The sequence below is a fragment of the Astatotilapia calliptera genome, chromosome 11 (assembly GCF_900246225.1).
Source record: "Astatotilapia calliptera chromosome 11, fAstCal1.2, whole genome shotgun sequence".
NCBI lineage: Eukaryota > Metazoa > Chordata > Actinopteri > Cichliformes > Cichlidae > Astatotilapia > Astatotilapia calliptera.
Genome location: NC_039312.1, coordinates 33,962,218 through 33,983,316, shown reverse-complemented (window position 1 = coordinate 33,983,316; position 21,099 = coordinate 33,962,218). Strand labels below are relative to the sequence as shown.

Genomic DNA, 21,099 nt, shown 5'->3' with positions numbered 1-21,099 from the left:
TGTCCCTATGTTCACCGTGTCTCCCCATTCACTGTGTTAAGCTTCCTTGTCCTGTGTTCAGTGTATTCAATTTTGCTTCCTCCCCGTCTTGTTATCATCATCATCATCATTTAGTTATTTATATAGCACTTTATAAACACACCTGGTAGATCAAAGTGCTGTACAATACTAATATGCACATAGTAATAAAACCAGACATATCAATAAAATTAAAAATAATGATAAATATCAGTTACCCACAGAGTTAAAAGCCAGAGAATAAAAATAGGGTTTTTTTAATGTCAGATTAATCCCAGCTGTGTTTCCCTCCTGTTTCCATTCTCTTGTTTCTCCCCTGTGTATTTTAGCACGGTGTTTTCCTCTGCCTGTTGTCATGTCGTACCCTCTCTGTGCTGTATGTTTCCTCCTTGCTCCTGTGTTTGTTTTCTCATCAGCTCTTAGTTTTCTAGTTTCTTTGATTTCTAGTTTCTGGTCTCCTGAGTTCCTACTGAGCTCCCGGTTATCATGTTTTCTTTCTTGTATCTTGTTTTGTTTCTACATCCTGCCTGCCACAGCACAACCTTGACACCTACTTTACAACTTTTGTGAACAGCTCATTCTGCTCAAAAGCATCATGGAAATCACCCAGTTTTTTTCTGCAGAGACGTACTGTGAGGCAGGCCCCCTTCTGTGTAGATCTTTGATAGATGTTGTTTCATTTTAACAATAAAGATCACTGTGTTTTTTGTGATGTTTTCTGATGCACCGTAACTTGATATACTTATAAATTTAAAAATGGAAAAGCAAATCACATGAGGGAGACAGGACTTAGGTGTTTTGGTTTTAATTGGTTAACAATTACTCAAGAAAAAAAGAAAGAAATATTCTTGTAATTGAGGATGCCAGTGGATCCAACAGTAACCTGTAAAAACCAAGAACATTTTAACAGTCATACATACATAGACACATACATATGAAAAATGTATATGCTGCATGTGCTCACCGTAATCTTGATAACTACGTGCAAAACTCTGTAAATACAGGTATAACTTTAGAGGTCGACAAATACTATTGCATTCAAGCACAAACAAATTTATTTGAGTGGTTAGAGATAATATCTAAACCGCTCACCTTTCTCTTGACGTGGTGTGACGTTCGCCTGCATGTCATGACAGGCTGCATTTTTCAGAAATGTTGCCACGATGTCAGAGCTATTACTGCTGCGAGCTTGAAAGAAAAATAGTTACCGAAAAGTAAGTTAGTCAAGAAAGTTTAGTGTGTGCATTCAGCAGAAAGCTGGAATTGTGTCAAACATTTAAAATAACCAAAGGTTTAAATTTTTATTGTAATTTTTGTCATCTTTAAGATTGGTTCTCTAGTGCAGCGGTTAACACACTTACAGTAATCACTTGGCTGACTTAATATTTCTGACATTTGATTCAAGCACAATGCTTCATTTTGTTTAATCATTTATTTGCATTTAACTTCTAATTCTTTAAAATAGCTTACAATACAGCATGTGTCTATGCAGGGAGTCTTCCGTTCCTTTCTCCTTGTCTAGTGGAGGCTCTATTTCCTGGAAAATGATGCATTCGGAGCATTCGGCCCACTTGCCACTCCATAGTAGGTTCTTGCGCTGTGGCCTTCCTGTAGTAAAATCACAGAAAAGAGCAAAGCAGATAATGACTGTGATATCAATTTTCTCTTCTAATGAAACTTCTAATCAAACTTTAGCTTTAAATAGGGTCTCCGTGTAAAAATCTAAATTTAAGAAGCAGAATTCTGTCAGTTTTGAGCTAAAGTGCTGCAGAAAATGCTACTTCAATGGATCAAATAAACAGAATTCTACAGTGGAAATTGGGCCCTGGGTACATTAAAGCATAGAAAAACAGGGTGACGGGGCTGGTCAGTTAGAAAAGCTAAATCTGAATTTAGTTATCTTGTCAACTCTAATAAGAAATTACTGATTTGTCATTAAAGAAATTGTCAAAATCCTAAATCACAAGAACATGGCTGTGACCTAAGGTGGAATAAAATAGTGCATTCAGTAGAGTCCCATTGTGGTTTCCCATTTAATGTGGTATTATAAAAATAGTCCATAACAGGTGGCAGAAATTTTCACTTGTCCCTATAATGTGGCAGGGTTGATTTTTAAACTTTACAGTCATTTCAGGTGCTGAATGTGGGACTTTCTGCCTTTATGCTGTTGCTAACCACTTTTTTGTGATGTAGACTCAATTCACCATCAAATAAAAGGACCAGCACATTTTTAAAGTCATTTCTGGGGCACTGTAGTTATTTGCAGTGTTTATGTTCACTGTCAATTTATTTGTATAGCATGACGTGTTACAGCAAAGGGGATTCACAGGGACGAGAACATAAAATTCTCTTTTGGGCTGATAAATACAATACTCTGGAAAGATATTCATCCCATTCCTGGTGTCTTTTCTTTTTGCTTTTTTTGCACATGCAGTTTTATTTAGATCAAAGAAACTATAAATTTTTATGGGCATAGACAGCACGAGTTAAACACTGAGAAGAAGCTGTTTATTTTTGCTGTTTTAAAACTAAAAGAAAATGATGACTGACTTTCACACTTTTTGACCAGCTTCGTGTGGATGGGTCAAGACTTTTTTTTGTAATTTATGTGTTACAATGAAAACTGTCAATTATATGTGTTTGAAGTAATTACAAGTAATTTATAGAAAACCTTGGTTTCTTTTGCATTACTATCAGACTCGAAGGGCCTATAAATCAAATTCTGAACAGTTCATTCCTATCTGAGGTCTTGTCTGAACTGTTGCCCTAAAATTGAACCCTGAGGAATGTAAGGCCATTGAGGTGAGACAAACGAGTCCTTCCCTCACGAAACAAGCAAAAAAACGAAACAAAAAAACCACCGATTGCAAATACATGCTGCAAATCCCTGTGACATCAGATATGCAAACCCACAGTCTGTTGAACAGGATACTGTTGGTGAAATGGTCACAAATATTTTCCCTTTTAACGGGTAAATACATCACAGAAGCCAGGGGGTTTGTGCTGATATTAATCACTTTGCTCCTAAAACATGAAACAATCTTTCACAGAAGTGACTTTCACCTTACAGCTCAGTGAACTTTACACTTGTCCTACATTGTTAGGTTCTTTAAAAAAAAAAAAAGGTTATGGTTTGGGTTAAAATTCAGCGGAATACAAGTGGTAGACATGAGCTTCTTCCAAATCACGTTTGGGCTCACTCTTTGAGACGGGTCATTTGTGGGAGTCTGGTTAGAGCTGCTGCTCTACCACATCCAAAGGAGTCAGCTGAGGTGGTTCTGGCCTACTGATCACCACTTAGGTGTTGTGCTTCAAGCATGTCTCAGTCAGAGTCACAGTGACTTTATTTATCCTCAAGGGGCAATTAAGATAGATACTTTGCCAACCGCACATACAATACACAAACATCACATTGGTGAGACAGGTCAGGCTAGCAATGGACGGTCGACCGCACGAGCAGCGACCCGATCCGAAACAATGGAAAGTGCACAACACGATGAAAGACAAACGAACTCCCCCCAGACTGAGCTCCAACGGGGAGATCAGTTTAATAAAAAAACACCTCAGCACATGACACATGAATCATCACATCTCACAACATAGAAGACATAAGCTTTGAAGGCGTTTGGAGGGGGGGGGGGTGGGGGGGGGTGAGTGTAGGTCTCTGTCAGTGTACATGCGTATGTGTGCGTGTGTCCGTGTTCAGCTGAGAGAAAGTGTCCCTTCACTCAGTTAGGCAAAAGTCAACAATCTTCGGTCGACGCGGGTGGCCTGGACTGAGGGAGAGGGAGAAAGTGTGACCACCTCCATCAAGAGCCAGGAAAGAAAAAAAAAAAAAAAGAAATGTCTGACCAGGAGGAGATCCCCTGTGGGTGTATGAAATGATCATTTGAGGCTGATGTTACGGCCCCTGGCCTTGGAGGAAGTGGGCCGGCCTCCCTGTAGGGAAACCCAAGTGTGCCAGGACCTACAGACGATTGGCTGGCTGTTGACCTGTGATGCTCCAGGGACCAATGAGTGACTGATTGTACCCACCTGTGACTACAAAAGGCTGAAGAACTTTCATTCAGTGGACACTGCTTTGGACTGAATGTGCAGGTTGTCCCTCAAGCTTCTGTCTTTGTACCATGTTTGTTGAACTCTGTTTAAGGTGTGGAATTTTGCCTGAATAGCCTTCAGTCGTATTCCTGCCTGTGAGGCTAGACCTAATTTGTACCTGTACACGAGAAAGTTATTTTGTGTTGGCCAATTGCCTAGTGGTTTGCTATCAGTTTTCAGTTCTGACTTTTTTTGTAATAAACCTTTTTCTTAAACTGATTCCCTCCGTGGTGGCCTCATTTATGTTACCTTCCCTGTTGCCTAGCAGAGCCAGGACATAATGGGATAATTAAAGAAAATCTTGGTGTACCAGGATAATGAACAAACATTAAAGTCCACTTTACAACAAGTGTTATTACCCAGATCTACCAATGGCCACAGCTGCTTTGGGGAAATACAGGGTTTAGTGGTATGCCCAAGGAGATTTCAACAATTGAAGGAGCCTAAACATCTGACCTACTGCTGCTTCAACAACTGTGTCACCAAATGATGTGACACATAATGAAAAACAACTTGTGAAGAAATGAAAACTAGGTCAGTGCAGCTGTTAAAAGTTATTTAACATGATATGCCACAGTGCCACAGTAGGTGGTTAGATAGGCACACATTTTGCCACTTTTAAAGGGCAAAAAAGTCCAGCTGTAAAGGCAGGAAGTAGTTGATGATGATGGTAATCATTTTGGTACCATAGTCGCAGATTACCACCCACATCATTATACTTGTTGTCATGGTCCTGGGTCATTCTGACCCAGTATTCTTTGTTTCCTTGTGTTTCTGTAGACTGTGAAGTTCATTTGTTGTTTTTGGAGTTATTCTATCGGTCCTAAGTTGTTTAGTTTAGTTTATCATCATGTCTGTGCTCTCCCTCATGCTCCTCAGTGGTTTTCTCTCCAACTCTGGTCTGCGTCTTTGTGTATTTCCTGTTTTATTGTGAAGGTCTGGTCTCGTCATGTCTGATTACTCCCAGCTGTGCTCTCCTTCTGTGTCTCATTCCCACGTTATCACCTATGTGTATTTAAGCCTTGTATTTGCCTCTGTTAGTTGCTGGTTCTTCTGTGATGTCTCCCCGGGTCTCCCTGTGTTCCGCTGCATGTTATCTTGTGAGTTTTGGCTTCAGTTTCATGTGTTTAGGTTTTCCCAGTTTAGTTATTTCTTGGTTCCTGTCCTCCCCATCTCCACTTAAATAAACTCACTCCTCATCCCAACCTCTGCCTGAACATCTGCCGACACAGCAGTGACACTTTTTTAGGTTTGTTTTTTTGAGTTGGCCACTGCATGACAGCAAACTCCACACTTTCCAAACAGTTAGCGCACACAGGCCTAAACAGAGGCGCTCATGGTCAAAGTGCAAACTGACTCTAACCGTAGAAAAACATTTAAAATATGAAACAAAAGCAGATTCTAATCTGCGAACACATGTATGAGCTCTTCCAATCAATCATTACACAATGGACAACAAAATACAGTCCTCAGTGCAAATCAGTGCACCATTGCTCGTCATTGTAGCCAGTTGTCAACTTTCTACATAGCCTGGACCAAATCTGTCTTCTGGCAATGAACTGGATGCAGAATCAGAAATGCTTTGATTCAGAAATGGGCAATATGCTGGGAGGAACTGCATCATCATACGAGGGTGTACTGCAAACCGCTTATTGACAAGGTGAGAGTGGTGCAACACCACATTCTCCAAAATAATTACAAGATTGGCATGACCGGCCTCAACAGCCGTCTCTCCTCAGGTGGGATCAGCTTCTCACAAAGTGCGTTCAGGAATGTTATGAGGCGCTCGGTGTTGTACGGGCCAATAGTGGGGATATGGCATAGGACACCATCACTGGGGATGGCAGCACGCACGGTTATGTTGGCGCCCCTCTGTCCTGAAACGGTGAAAGTGGGGCTGTACCCAGTGGGGTTCTTTCCACATCTCCTCTTTTACAACATAAATGGAGACACGATGTGCCCCCAACTTCAAGCCCCATTATTCTCTCAGTAAAAAAGGACAAACTTACAATGAAAGGTGTCTCCAGTTGACTCTAACTGTATGATATGACAAGGCATTACAGTATAGTAATATTTCCACATATTTTCATCTGGCCTCCTTCACAGCATCAGAGTTCCTTTGAGATGGAACTGCTGCTTCATTTCCACATGGTTACTTCTTAGGACGCGGTCAGTGGTGGTCAGGCTTATGGCATTGTTTGTAACGACCATGTTCACAACATGCAGAGGATGGCAGCCTTTGGATTCTATAAAGATGTATAGTAAGTTGTAATGGGAATGAGGAAACAGTTACACAAAGTATATCACTGAAGATATCTCTGTATATACTGCACAGCAATCTGTTCTCCAGTCAAAAAATTCTGACAACGAATGCAGCAGTGTTTCTGTCTAGAACAAGCTGTACTCTTTGTCCAGCCTCTAAGTAAAAGGCCATGATTGATAACATGATCAACAACAGCTGCCCAAATTTCTTCTGAAACTTGGGCCTTTCCAACTACACCTGCACCCCTCTACCTCTTACTCTCACTCTCATTTGCCTCAGACCGCCTCCATCCGTGCTGGTAAAGAACAACACAGACGTGCCACCTTTTAAGTCCTGCAGACTGAAGATTATTGTGATGGCTCTTGGCGAAGGCGGTCACACTTTTCTCCTGCTCTCCCTTATCTTCCCTGCTTAGCTTCTTATGTCTTTGTCTTGTCTCGTGTTTTTACTTTTCCCTGAAACACTCTCTCACAGTCTGTTTCTAAAACCTAAAAGAGAATTATGGATTTGATCAACTGGTCCCTGAATGCTATTGACACCCTTTTCTCAACGAGAAGTCCGAGTGTCCTGGAGGTACTTTCCCTGCCGGATACACGATGGACGGGTGGCAGACATGGAGGGTCGTGTGCCTGGCGGGACTGTCGATCGAGGACGCTGAAGATATCAACCTATTCGGAACCATGATAACAGGGTTCTTGCTGATCGGAGCTGGCTTGGCCCTGGCTTATCGGAGAATTAAGAAAGCGGAACCGGCTGTTCAAACCCCCCCAAGGCTGCTCGCTGGGATTGAAACGATGGGACGAGGTGCAACTTCGCAGAATGGGCTCACTGAGTGCAGCATGGATAAGACCTTGGAGAAGCTTACGGCTGTTGTGAATACTCAGAATAAATTGGATCACATCTTGGAGCAGCTCACTGCGGTCGTGAGTTCTCAGAATCTGCTCTTTGAGCACAAGAATGACAAGACCACGGAGCGCAAGTTTGATAACATCATGGAGAAGCTCGCGGCTCTCCAACAGGAGATGGAGAGACCAGTGTCAGACTGTTAAGAACAGCTTGAAATTCTCATGAGTTGTTTGCACTAAAGAAAAATCACCATCATAATGTGGCTATCCCTTTGGTGCCAGCTGTGGTCTCAAGGCTGGAGCCGAACAAAAACTCCCTGATAATGACTGTTTAGACTGTTCTTCCCACTCCATGCAAGGCCACCTGGGTTGGCTGGCAGTCTGTTTACTTAGCCTGGCAGGGCGAGGGACAATGTCTCAGCTGAACTATGGACACGCACACACATACACTTACACTGATAAGCACTCACTCATCCCTCCTCCCCTTCCAAACGCCTTCGACGCTTCGACATTTATGTGCTTTCTGTGAGAAGGAGTTTTTTTGTTTCCTGGTCTCATGCTGTCCTCCCAGAAGCCCAGCATGAGCAGAGGTCTCTTTTTTTCCTCTTGTACTTTCCCATTGTAGTGCACATTTCAGTGTTTTTCTGTAATGCAACCGTTCTCTGACTTGTATCCCCATGTGATGTCTGTGTTGTGTGTGTAAGGTCGGGGGGCGGGTTCATTCCACTGCAGGGCAACCTGCCACTGCATGTGGCGAATAAAATTTGAACTTGAACTTGAACTTGGAGTGTCAAACAGGTGCCTTAGGGGTTTCATACATATTTCTGTTTGGTTACTACAGCTAAAACAGTGAGGTTTGGACTACTTGAATCACATCTGTAATAACTGTTTTGCAGTCTGGTGGGAAAATGTGTCAATTCAGTGAAAAAATTGTTAACATACTTGCTCTGCTGAGATAGTGATGTTAAAAACTGAATGGATCCCAGTTTTTTTAGGCAGGTCAATGCAATCAAGAAAAACTGTAATATTTTAGAATGAGATCGAGTTGTTTGATACTTTAATCCACTTAACCCAGTATTCTCAAACATCTGCATTAGGTAACAGAGTTAAGACGGACTTTTGCGAGATCTTGCAAAAATCCGTCTTAATTTTTTTTTCTCCCGTGTCCCCTGCGGGGCTCCGTACAAACGTAAGGAGTGTAAAACTATGTGTCAAATTTTAGTGGGACTGTAAGAAGTTCTGCATTTGCAGGAGCAAAATTTGACAGTTGGCTGGTATGATACGCATTCTGTGTACTGAATTGTTCTTTGCGCGTGTGTGTGTGTGTGTGTGTGTGTGTGTGTGTGTGTGTGTGTGTGTGTGTGTGTGTGTGTGTGTTCATGTTAGATAAGCAAAGCTGTGACACAGTGAGTGAACTGTGTAGCTGGGTCATTGATCGTTATGGTGATAGCACAGTCAGGAGTGTGCAGAGCATTACTGCACGCTGCTATCTGTTTTGATCTAACTTTTGAATTTTCAAGTTGACTTGACGTCTGTGTTATCTTTTACTATAAACTTTCTACAAAACAAGACTAATGATTGACGGCTAAATTTGAATATCAGTAATTTAATTTGCAAAACGTAATAAATGTACTTTTGTCTGTCTAAAGTAAAGCAATTATATCAACACAGATTTAATTGAGAATTTCAAATAATGAAAATGTGTTTGCGTATTCATCTAAAACATTTATCCATCCATCCATCTTCTCCCATTTATCTGGGGCCAGGTTGCAGGGGCAGCAGCCTAAGCAGAGAAGCCCAGACGTCCCTCTCCCCAGCCACCTCTTCCAGCTTGTCCAGTGGAACACCGAGGCGTTCCCAGGCGTCTGCCCCGGGGCCTCCTCCTGGTGGGACATGCCCTGGAGACCTCACTCAGGAGGTGCTTAGAAGGCATCCTTGTCAGATGCCCGAACCACCTCAAGTGGCTCCTTTCGAAATGAAGGACCAGCAGCTCTACTCTGAGCTCCTCCCGGATGGCCGAACTGCTCACCCTATCTCAATCACCCTTCCAAGGAAGCCCATTTCCGCCGCTTGTATCCGTGATCTCGTTCTTTCGGTTACTACCCACAGCTCGTGACCACAGGTGAGGGTAGGGACCTAGATCGGCCAGTAAATTGAGAGCTTTGCTTTTACACTCAGCTCTCTCTTCATCACAACAGACCAATATAGCGTCCAGATCACTGCAGCTGCAGCACCAATCCGTCTGTCAATCTCCCGCTCCCTTCTCCCGTCACTCCTGAACAAGACCATGAGACACTTAAACTTCTCCACTTGGGGCAAGAACTTGTCCCTGACCCAAGTGGGCACTCCACCCTTTTCCGGCTGAGGACCATGGCCTCAGATTTGGAGGTGCCGATTCCAAAGCGAGCTGGAGGCCATCACCCGATGAAGCCAACAGAACCACATCATTCACAAAAAGCCGAGATGAGATCCTGAGACCACCGAAGTGAAAGCCTTCTGCCACTTGGCTACGCCTAGAAATTCTGTCCATAAAAGTTACGAACAGAATTTGTGACAAAGGGCAGCCCTGGCAGGACCCATCACCCACCGGGAACGAGTCTGACTTATTGCTGGCTATGTGGACCAAGCTCTTGCAACAGTTGTATAAGGATCGAATGACCCGTAGCAATGAGCCAAACACCATTAAAATTAGAAAAGTTAGAAAAAAATTTGTTTTCTTTAACTTCATCAACAGTTCTGCCGGTGTTTTCTTCTTGCCTGCACTGACATTTTTAAGAAATACTTAGAAAGGGTAATAGAAAGGGTTTCCCCAAACAGATAACAGCAGGACTCTGGGAAGCTGCTGCATAGTTTGTTGCTGTATTTGTTGTCAGTTTGTTTATTCTTTTTTATTTATGAGCACAAAGTTACCATCTTAAAAATCTAACTTACTTTGACCTGTGGAAACCCATATTTACTGTGTGTATGTGTGTATTATAAGCGTCTGTGTAAGTAGATGGTGCTGCAGATACCTTCCAGTTCCAAATCATTGCTCTCAAGATTTATATGATAGGTCCAGGTCTGCTTTATGCAGTTATCCCCCCTGAAAAACAGTGAACATGGCAATTTTTATAAATGCAAGTGAAACATAGAAGAAAGACTTTCGTTTCATTCTGAAACATGCACTGACGACTGTTACATTTTCTACACATCACTTCCCTAATTCTAGTATCTATTTGTGCTTGTGGGGTTTCTTGTTTCTGTTAATTTCTCCTGTTCTGACCATTCCATTAAGCAGTTTCACGCACGTGTTTATCCATTTCGTCAAACTCCAAAATCAGGAACACTCCACTGGAACATTTCTATTTTTTAACTAACTTGAAAGTAAGTAAAGTTTATTTCACTGTAATCAGAATCACAAAGCGCTGAACAACAATTACAATGCAATATAAACAAAGAACCATATTAAAAACAGAATTTAAGGTTAAAAACAGATAACAAAAGAATCTCAGCAGAAGGTTGGATTAGAGAAAGACTCCACAGAGTCAGCTAAACAGAACTACAGTGGTAAACTGTTTCAGAGCCTCGGTGCCACAGACTGAAAAGCTCTGTCCCCCTTAGTCTTTAGCCTTGGATGAGGGACAGCTAATAAAGTTCGAGGTTGTGAGATAGCAACCAGCAGTGTGTTTGAGGAAAAAGTTGAGATAAATAGTCTGGAGTTTGTCTATTTGCTTATCTGTATGTAAGTGTGAGGATTTTAAAACTCCTGAAATCAAGTGGGAGCTGATGTAAAGGAAATAAAACAGGGGTAATGTGAGCTTGCTTCCCAGAATGTGTCAGGAGTCTGGCTGCAGCATTCTGAATTGCAGGTGTCACAGAGGTGATTTTTCTATGCCCGTAAAGAGGGCATTACAATAATCTAAGTGCAATGACACAAGTGAATGAACAGTTGTTGCATTTCAGAGGAGGAAACTATAGCTCACAGCTTAGAAATGTTCTGTGCTGTTAAGCTGACGTGCTTTTTCGGGATACGATTTTATTAAATAATTGTGTGCATCACATGTTTCAACTTGCTTTGATGCAGGTGATTTCACAATTTCACAGGTGATTTCATTTAGCTTCAATGTCCAGAGCAGGGGTAGGCAACTCCAGGCCTCGAGTGCTGGTGTCCTGCAGGTTTTAGATCTCACCCTGGGTCAATACACCTGAATCAAATGATTAGTTCATTACCAGGCCTCTGGAGAACTTTAAGACAAGTTGAGGAGGTCATTTAGCCTTTAAATCAGCTGTGTTGGATCAAGGACATCTAAAACCTGCAGGACACCGGCACTCGAGGCCTGGAGTTGCCCACCCCTGGTCCAGAGAATATCATTGAAGTGGGTTATTTATGCTTTTCATTATTTGCATTCATATACACTCACAGGCCACTTTATTGAGTATAGCATGATTTTATTGTGCTGGACCCCTTTTTACCTTCAGAGCTGCCTTAATTCTTTGTGGCATAGATGAGTCCTCAGAGACTTTGGTCCATAGTGACACAATAGCATCACAATTGCTGCAGATTTATTTACATCCCAAAGGTGCTGTGTTGGATTGAGATTTGGTAATTTTGTGAAAGGCCACTAGACTGCAGCGAACTCATCATCATCATGTTCACTAAACCAGTTTGAGCTGATCTGAGCTCAAACACAGTGTGCTATCCTGAGGCCTTCCCCAAACCACAGCCTCAATTCACCCTCTTCAGCTTTTCTGCCATTACCTACTAGAAACACTGTCAAACCTAAATGTTGTCTGCAGTAACTGAGACTCATCAGACCTCAACATCTTTCCAGTTTTCTATTACCCAGTTTTTGTGAGCTTGAATTTTAAACTTAGCTTCACATTCAGAAATTCTCTTCTGCATACCCTTTGAGTTTTGCAAGAACATTTCATTTTTTTCCCTTACATCGAGTTATTTTATTATTATTATTATTATTATTATTTGTGAAAAAAGAAAACTGGCATACTGTACTTGCGGGGATCAACAGTCACTTATGGGGACAAAATGCTCATCCCCATGAAGACATTTTCAGACTCAAAATGTGGTTTTAATGTCAGGGTTACAATTAGGTTATGGTTAGGTTTAGGCTAAGGTATAGGGTTAGGGGTTCATTTGTAATGGTTAGGGTATGCAGTTATGGAAAGCATTATGTCAATGAGATGTCCCAACAAAGTTATCCAATCCAATTTTATTTATGAAGCACTTTAAAATACCCAGCACAGGACCAAAGTGCTGTGCAGAAAATAAGTTGAAAAAAATAGAATAACAGAAAACAGGAAAAATAAATAAATAAAACACATAATACATAAAAATTAAAACAGCGCTATATTAAAAAAGAAAACAACATAAAACAGCATAGAATCAACTAAAAACAACTAAAATAAAACGAAAAAATAAAAACCAACATCTCATGTGGTGTCAAAGGCCAGAAAGAAATGAAAGATTTGAAAATGTGTGTGTGTGTGTGTGTGTGCTTGAACTTGCTGCCTCACATGCGCATGTGTCCAGTCAGCAGCAGTGTGTCGTTTGCTCTTTCCTCCATGGTGAAGACAATGTTGTCCAGCACTCTGAACTTCTGGATGTCCGCCTCTCTGTGACTGACTGCAGCTTTAAAGTACCATGTCCCCAGATGCTGCAACAGACACACACAGAGTGTGACATGACAGTGCGGGGTAGCAGTAACTGTATGAGAACGAAAGCTATTTAAAATAGCCCACGTCAGAAGACCACTTATGGAAAGACCAGAGGGAGTAGGAAGTGCATCTTTGTGGTTGTACTTAATATTTATCTCGGTAAATCTCTCTGCAGTTGTAGTAAGTGTGAAATACCAATCCTGTACAGATAAGATGCACTTAACCAGAACATTACGCAATAAGGTCAACAGTAAATCCCGTCGTACTGAGGTTATTATAAAAAAAACCCTCAGACCAGTGAGGGAAGTGCCTTTGGTATTTTCATAAATCTAAACCTCTACCTTTGATTTTTACTCTCACCTTCTGCCGGTCGATCGCGTTCACAGACAGCATCTCAGGCTCCAAGCAGGGAACGATGGTCTGATACAACAAAGTGTACAAAGACAGAACAAGAGAGAAGACTTCTTTTAACATAGCTGCAGTCTAAGTCAACACTTTGTAGTAATCCTGATCAAAATGCCCGGAAACTCCCAGGATTGTCTCTGAATGTGTGCAATACTCCAACAGACCACTTTATCAGTGTGGGTGGAGGTAAATGATTAATCTGCACAGCAGCATTACCCCTGAACTTTAAAGGTAAATAATAGGTTGGAAATGGGATGTTTGCATCCATGAACATAAAACTTCAGCGTCAGGATAAAATACATTTATAGGAAACTGAGACATTTATTCTCACAGGTATTCTTACTCATCCAACACTTTCTGAAAGGAATAAACTCGCTAAAAACTCACCATCACTGACTCATCATCATATGTAGGAGGTGTTTGTGGCTATTTCTAAACTGGAACCAACCAAATTTTCTCACGAACATAACAAACAACAACCCCAAGTTTTAACTTTGTTTGTGTTCATCCTGCCCCGCGTCCCACACCTTCTGTCAACACACACACACACACACACTAGGAATCATTAACTTCCTGTTTCGTCTTCCCATACTAGGTTTGGGAGAACTAAATTACTGAATTATTAAGAATCACACACGGCTCTCTCAATCAGGTTTGCTTCTGATTTAAAAAAAAAAAAAAGTCAAGAAAACAATTGTATCAAAAAACAAAGAATATTTAGTTTAAGGCTATTAACAAAACAATAATCAATAAATAACAAAACTAAGCAAACATTCCCTGTAAATGACCAGTTTTAAAGACTATGAATAATTGCCAAAATATTTTGAACAGCTAATTGAATAACTGACCTTTTCATGTCTCATGTATGAAGAAGTCTCTGCTGTGTGTTCATTTGAATTCTGCTTAGAGCTGTGTTCCACACCTGCTTCCACAAGGTGGAGTTGTTACACCTAATTAACTTTCTCCAGATAATTCACACTTCAAAGTAAATAAGGAAAGTTTTTTTCCTACATCAAAAATCACATCACATTAGTTTCATTTCAATTTGGGGTTTTTTTGCATACGGTTACATAATTGCGATCAAATTATGTTGTTTCCTACAATAAAGTGATGATAAACTATAATGAGTAGAGTATAAAAACAAGTCAGTTAAACTTCTGGTCAGTTTGGGGAATTTTTAATCGGGTTCAGCCGCTTTGGTGTTAATGAAATTAAATGCAGGTGCACTAGAGGGAAAACAATGAGAAAGCCCCAAAACAGGATTGGTTTTAAGGGTGGAGGACATTTCTCCCTCTGCATCTTTTCTGACTGTTTTTACACTAGTCTAGCTTTTGGCTAGGGTCACTGTCACTACTGGTAGCAGGAGGCAATACAAGGATCCTACAGAGTTGTAAGTTAATAAGTACACTAATGCAGTGGGCTCTGGGTTCTTCCTGGAGCACAACAATGCCCAACCACTTGTTGCAAGAGTATGTAGGCAGCTCCTGGTGGATGAAAGAACTGATACCATTGACTGGGCCCCACACTCACCTGACCTAAGTCAACAGAACACCTCTGGGACATTATCTATCTGACGCTGCCAGGTAAAGCTAATATTATGAGACTTACGATGTAGAAAAACTGATTTTTATGTATTTGTTTTCAAGTGTGAATTATCTGGAGAAAGTTAATTAGGTGTAACAACTCCACCTTGTGGAAGCAGGTGTGTAACACAGCTCTAACTCAATTTCAAAATAACACACATGAACCTCGGTGATAGACTGTCGTTCCTGCTGTGTAGATAACCAACCTGATTTGTTTTCTAAATTGAGATTTGATGCATTTTTAAAGTTTCATTTTATAACCAGTATATTTAGACATGCTTCAAAAAAGTTTTGACATCGAAATAAAAGAATAATATTGTGCAATGGTGAAAAAAAATAAACTGGGGGAAAAAAGGTGAGATGTTCACTGAAGCTGAGCAGTAAATACAGGGAAGGCTTCTCCACATTGACAATAGGTCAAAGTTCATGTACTTATAAAATACCCCACATACTGAGTGATGTTTTTCTTGGGGATTAAATACATATTTCACTCAATAAAACTATTATATAGTGTGTTTTTTCTGGACTTTTGATTAATTATTTGGGCTCTTTCCATTAAAATGAAACTGAATTTTGGTCTCTAAGCTTGTGAGTCTGAGGCTTATACAAGAAATGTTGCACAGTTAAGCTGTACTAAGAAGTGGGAAAATGTCCTTTACCCAAACAAAAAGAAATCCTCCTGAATAAAAGAAGGTCCATAAGGGATTAGTGTCAGAGGCCAGCTTAAAGCCAGCGTGCATGATGGTGTTGTTTCACGTCAATGAAAAACCATGTAGAAACCTAGATCCATCCCTGAAACTGTGTTGTAAACAAAGGATTTGTGTAAGTGGTAATTTTCTTCTACCCCTCAGGAGAATCACACATATTTAGCCAGACTTTGTTAGTTCTATTACCTCGCTGTCAAATCTTGCGCTTCAATGTAGCTGCTTCATTGTTACAGGGCGGCTCGTCTCTTATTGTATCGTCTCCTCTACTGAGTAAATAAATAATCTACAACAGTTGTCTCCTCAGTTTCCTAATGCTTACAGGGTGAATAGATTGAATGCTTACAGATTAAACAATAAGAGAAAAAACACTTTAAATTGTTTTAATTTTTAATCGTAATCTTACTGACAAACACGCATAGCTTGTTAACAGAGTGATCCTTGCACAGAGCTTAAAAACAGCTTGGAGGAGAATGTGCAGACAGGACGGTGTGAACAGTGAGCAGCTGGCCTGGGTAGGAAAATAAAAGTTTATATAACGTACTGAAGCGTGAGGCTGTCAACACTGGAAGGAAAGCTATAATCCCAAAAAATGCAGATATTGTGAACTAACGTCATTAGTTTTCCAAGAATCAGACAGCAAGAAGTATTTACTTAAGTGAATTTCTAGTAGCCCAACTTTCCAGTAATGACCATTACCAGAAAGGAAAACAGATGTAAATTCTTACTGTTGACAGCAGTTTCATTTCTGTCTGTAATTATAGTGAATCTATCCCCCTGCTACAATACAATTAGTTACTAGAGAAAATTTTGACCCTTCTGCAGGGTTACTGGAGCTAATCTGGATATGTGCAGCAGCTTCTTGTTCCCTCCCTCAGATGGCCAATGCAGATCCATCTACTACTCTCCTTTCAGGACTGATACCAGCTCTCCACTCTCCTTCAGCTCCTTGACAATGTCCAAACCACCGATAAGCTCTCCTTTCACGTAGAGCTGAGGGTAGGTTGGCCAGTTAGAGTAAGTCTTGAGCCCCTGCCGCACTTCTTCATCCTGCAGGATATCAAAGGTGTCATAATCCACCCCAGTACCGTTCAAGAGCTCCAGTAACTGCCTGCTGAAGCCACATCTGGCAGCCTCTTTCTTGCCCTTCATGAACAGCATGACTGGACTCTGATTGATGATGGTCTTCAGTCGGTGCTCTAAGGTGACAGCCTTCGGGCAGGTGTTCTCCAGCTCTCCGGACTCAGCCAGTTCCTTCACTATGTCCAGTCCTCCCACCAGCTCCCCGTTCGCATACAGCTGGGGGTAGGTGGGCCAGTTGGAGTAGGTCTTCAGCCCCTGTCGGACCTCCTCATCGGACAGGATGTCGAAGCTGCTGAACTGGATTTTGTGCTCTTTCAGCAGCGCCACTATCTGTCGGCTGAATCCGCAGCGGGGCTCCTGGGGTGACCCCTTTATGAAGAGCATGCAGGGGGCGGCGTTAAGCAGCTTCTTCAGCCGCTGGTTCAGATCTGCGCCGCTGCCCTCAGCGGCTCCACCGGGACCCTCGCTCACCGCGAGGCGCTGCACTTTCTTAGTCAGTTCCGGAGCGTGGGCCCCGTCCAGACTGTCCACTTTCTCTCCCCCCTTGAAAAAAAGGAAAGTGGGGACGGAGGAAATTTCATACTTCTCCGACACCTCCGGGACCGCTTCCGCCTCCAGCTTCACGAACGTAGTGTGCGCATGTTCTTTGGCTAGTTCGGCCATCACCTCGTTCATTTGGCCACACTGAGGAGCCCACGCCGCTTGGAAATGCACCACGGTCAGGCATTTTCCAGCTTTGGCTAAGAAATCTTCAAACTGCTGTTGGGTAGTCGCCTCCACGAGATTCGCCATTTTTCTTTCCTTTCACCCTCTGCACGCGCAGTGGTTCCGGTGCCGCCTAGACGTCATATCCGCGTAGCCTGGCAGTTTCTGGCAAGTACCAGAGAAGCTACAGGGAAGTCGTTTGCATGCTAGCTGATGATAAGAAAACAGCTGCATACACTGGATACGTCGAGAGGATAGTAACTTTTAAGGTAACTGTTTAACGACACGGACTTAATTAAAACTAAATTTCACACTGTCTCGGATTGCTATGCTAATTTTAACGTTCCGTTTTAGTAGCATTAGCTAGTTAGCTCAAAGTTAGCTTCGTTCGTGACGTCTGCCAGGTTTCCAAGTTAAGCAAAGCTAATTCATGCTAGCAAACCTTTGGCGGCTAAGTAAGCTACTGTTACATGTAATTTCTGTTAAATAGAAGTAGAGTCAAATACCACAGTTCTAACAGTTAAATTAATAAAAGGCTTAAATAAAGACAATGCAGGTCGGTGTCTGGCCCAGCATGAAGCAGCCTCGGTTCCTCGGCTAACTACTCAACATTACGATGTTACCGAGCACGCAAAGTCCAAAACAACAGGAGCAAGTGTTTAGCTGATCGGACTCAGCTGTTTCCTTCGGTTTTACATCGGTGGTTTGTACAAAAAATCGTTGCATGTTTTTGTTGTTGGTTTTAAGGAACATGCAACTGAAGTTTTCTGCACCTGCGGGTGGCACTACTTAATTTATAAATTCATATTCTGTGTAGTTGTCAAGACAAGTAAGATGGTGGCGAAAAAATATTATTTAGGTAAACATTTCAAACGAAATGAGAGGGGAAAACAAGACACACCTTATCCTTACAACCATGGTATAAGCATAATGCATCTTCTGCTTATTTTCAAGGCTTTGCAAATCCGGTGATAATAACTAGTTTGTTAATACGCATGAAAATTATAACATACTTACATGACATATGACACTGTGTTAAAGTTTAACAACAATTAACTCAAAATGCAGAAGTAGTGTCTGAAAAACTATGGAGTCCCAATAATCCAGTAGCCTGTAAAATCACCCTTAGCATCATTACATTGAAGTAATGGTTTTCTGTAAGACATTATCAGTTTCTCACATATCTTCTCCTACGTGTTACATTGTCTACTATTACCATGACCTTGATCACAAAGCATGTGTGTTATGTGTAAATGTGTCCTTTGAAATAGGGCTGTTTGATATAACGATATATATCGGATGACGATATAAAAACGTCTATCGTGTCATTTTACACTAACGTTTGTTTCGTGGTGTCGCAAAATAAACTGTTTACGGCAATATTTTTTTCATCGTTTTGATGGTCACTGTATGGCTATATTAATTTCTTACAATTCTCTCTTTCTCTTATATTTAATATAACCACACTATAGACGGACAAGCACCTGTTTTTATGCGTGTCCGCTTGTTTATGTTCCACATAAACCTTTCACAATAAAGCTCAAGATCCTGTTGAGACTTTTCAAAATAAACCGAATCACGTGAAAGAGCAGATTATTTACGAATGAGAAGTAAAAAAGCTAAAAATAAATAAACCTTAGACTCAAACGTTAGTCTTTCTGAGATTCACAGAATTTACAGAAAATGTTACATTTTTGTGATTTATATCGTTATCAACGATAGAATTCTTATATCGGGATATCAGATTTTGGTCATATCGCACTGCCCTACTTTGAAAAACTAAGTACACACATGATTCAGTAGCTTATTGAAACACCTTTACCAGCATCAGCTTGAAGTAATCTTTATCTGTATGATATTATCAGTCTCACTCTTCTTTACATATGGTTTGTGCTTCAGTTCATTGAGATAGACAGGCATTCATTTATACAAAGCTCTCCTGTCAATTACATCAGATTGCAGTATGAACTTTAGATTTTGTTTTGGTTTGCTCATTAAAACACCTTGATTCTTTTCTTTTTCAGCTGTTCTGTTGTAGACAAGAGTTAGTTATTGAAAAGATGCCCTCGTATTTGTCTCTAGAATACTTTGACATACAGAGAAATTTATGATCCACTCACTGACTGCAGGTGCCCACATCCTAGACTGCAAAACAAGCCCAAAACATCACCCCTCCACCACATGCTTGACAGTTGGTATAAGACGTTTGTGCTGATATGCTGTGTTTGGTTTAATCCACTGCCATGTGTATTATGGCCAAGTATCTCCACAATTGTCTTGTCTGTCCAAAGGACACTGTTCTTGTAGTTTGTTCAGATGCAAGTTTGCAAATCTAATTGTGTTAGAGAGAGATGGCTATGGCCATTTTTGTCAGCTTGTTCAGTCTTTTAATAAATTTACTATCATGAACTTTAACATTTAAAATGATAAGTGAGGAAACGGTATTTTGCCACATTAGTGCCACAACATCATGAGTGGTCCACCAATAAAGAGGAAAATAACTGAGAAAACAGTAGTAGAGGAAAAATTACTGTTAATAAATAAAATAGTTAAATATTGTTAGTTATTATTACAAGAGGATGCACATATTTTTGAAAAGAAAAGTATTGTAGTTAACATTTTATGGTGGTTTTGTTTGTTTTTAGTTTTGCTATAGGTCGATACAGTGTTTTGCTTCCTTATGTTCTACATTTCTGAATATATATATTTTTTACCTATGAGTTACAACAACCACAATATTTTGTAGCTATTTTGATATATTCTTTTTACATTTTATAGACCCTGTGAGTAAACATTAACACATTAATTGAGAATAAACATTATAATTGGCCATAGCTGTAGGAGCAGTACCAGTTGGTAATTACTGGCTGGCACATCAGGTTTTTACAGACCCTTTGAGTCAGCAAGAATCAAATGACAAAAGATATGTTTGTGATAATTTAAGTGAGAGTCTTTGTTTTATACTGTAAATTGTCCTAATTAGTCCCAAATGTTCCATTTGACATCTCACAGAGATGTTTAAAAGTAGATGTTTATGTTAAGAAAGAAATATGAGAGGATTTCAAATCATCAAAGTGTTTAAACTCTCACATAACAGTCATCATATTTACCTTAAGAATCCAGTTTCAGCTGAGCTATAAACACTGGAAAATACATCTTTCTGTTACAGGAACACAATGGAAGAACAAACTGCTGACATAGAGGTGACGGTGAAAACATTAGACTCCCAGAGCAGAACCTACACTGTTGGCGCTCAGGTAAGTACACGCATTGCAAACTCAGGAGGAAATTCTCAGTCTTAGTTCATCTTTCCTGTGGCGTTACTCATGTCTGTTCAATCTTTGTTGTAGCTGACGGTGAAAGAGTTCAAGGAGCACATTGCCCCATCAGTGGGTATACCAGTGGATAAACAGAGGCTGATCTACCAGGGCAGAGTGCTGCAGGACGAAAGGACTCTGACAGACTATAGTAAGCAAATAAAGAATGAAATGCAGAACTAGATTGTCACTTGTTGGTCTTTGTACTTCCTCTTGGAAAGTAGGAAATTTGTTTTTTGGGTATTTGGTATTACACAGAGAATGAATTCTTAACATTTTGGTTACACTTGGTTACAGATAAATTTGAATTTACTATGGTGTTTCAAGAGTTGCTGCTGCTTTTTAAAAAGATTTGTGTTGATGATGTGGGCCATTGCTGAAAAAGAATGTAACAGCTATGTGTAATTAACTGCAAGATGTATTTGG

At 40.7% G+C, this 21,099-nt stretch overlaps 3 protein-coding genes across 8 annotated transcripts in view; 1 reads left to right on the top strand and 2 right to left on the bottom strand.

The window, feature by feature from the left end:
- Nucleotides 1-790: 790 nt before the first annotated feature.
- Nucleotides 791-18,498, bottom strand: apom (apolipoprotein M). 4 transcript variants are annotated; one of them, XM_026183805.1, is made up of 8 exons: nucleotides 18,374-18,498; nucleotides 13,237-13,296; nucleotides 12,736-12,875; nucleotides 10,236-10,306; nucleotides 1,489-1,626; nucleotides 1,111-1,206; nucleotides 983-1,010; nucleotides 791-901 (listed from the first exon to the last, which is right to left on the bottom strand). In XM_026183805.1, the coding sequence occupies exons 2-7, from the start codon at nucleotides 13,267-13,269 to the stop codon at nucleotides 997-999; spliced, it is 492 nt and encodes a 163-aa protein (XP_026039590.1). In that variant the 5' UTR covers nucleotides 13,270-13,296; nucleotides 18,374-18,498; the 3' UTR covers nucleotides 791-901; nucleotides 983-996. The 4 variants fall into 4 exon arrangements, with proteins under 4 accessions (XP_026039590.1, XP_026039588.1, XP_026039589.1 ...); XM_026183803.1 differs by lacking the exon at nucleotides 18,374-18,498 and adding an exon at nucleotides 14,130-14,206; XM_026183804.1 differs by lacking the exon at nucleotides 18,374-18,498 and adding an exon at nucleotides 13,669-13,872.
- Nucleotides 11,522-21,099, top strand: part of bag6 (BCL2 associated athanogene 6) — a 24,913-nt gene continuing 15,335 nt past the window's right edge. Inside the window, exons 1-3 of one of the 3 annotated variants that reach the window (XM_026183799.1) lie at nucleotides 11,522-11,579; nucleotides 20,526-20,613; nucleotides 20,707-20,824. In XM_026183799.1, coding sequence (XP_026039584.1) covers nucleotides 20,533-20,613; nucleotides 20,707-20,824 — 199 coding nt within the window. In that variant the 5' untranslated portion in view covers nucleotides 11,522-11,579; nucleotides 20,526-20,532. Of the gene's footprint in view, nucleotides 11,580-14,547; nucleotides 14,865-17,565; nucleotides 17,626-20,525; nucleotides 20,614-20,706; nucleotides 20,825-21,099 lie in introns of those variants that run through there. The other 2 variants (XM_026183800.1, XM_026183798.1) reach the window with 2 other exon arrangements.
- Nucleotides 15,941-17,459, bottom strand: glrx3 (glutaredoxin 3). Its single transcript, XM_026183801.1, has one exon. The coding sequence runs from the start codon at nucleotides 17,441-17,443 to the stop codon at nucleotides 16,469-16,471; it is 975 nt and encodes a 324-aa protein (XP_026039586.1). The 5' UTR covers nucleotides 17,444-17,459; the 3' UTR covers nucleotides 15,941-16,468.

Excerpts from the sequence above, each read along its gene's own strand:
- glrx3 (XM_026183801.1), bottom strand. The coding sequence starts at position 17,443 with ATGGCGAATCTCGTGGAGGCGACTACCCAACAGCAGTTTGAAGATTTC.
- apom (XM_026183802.1), bottom strand. The coding sequence starts at position 13,350 with ATGTTAAAAGAAGTCTTCTCTCTTGTTCTGTCTTTGTACACTTTGTTG. Across the intron at positions 12,876-13,236 it reads ACGCGATCGACCGGCAGAAG|CATCTGGGGACATGGTACTT; the intron begins GTGAGAGTAAAA and ends TGTCTGTTGCAG. Across the intron at positions 1,207-1,488 it reads GCATAGACACATGCTGTATT|CTCGCAGCAGTAATAGCTCT; the intron begins GTAAGCTATTTT and ends TTTTCTTTCAAG.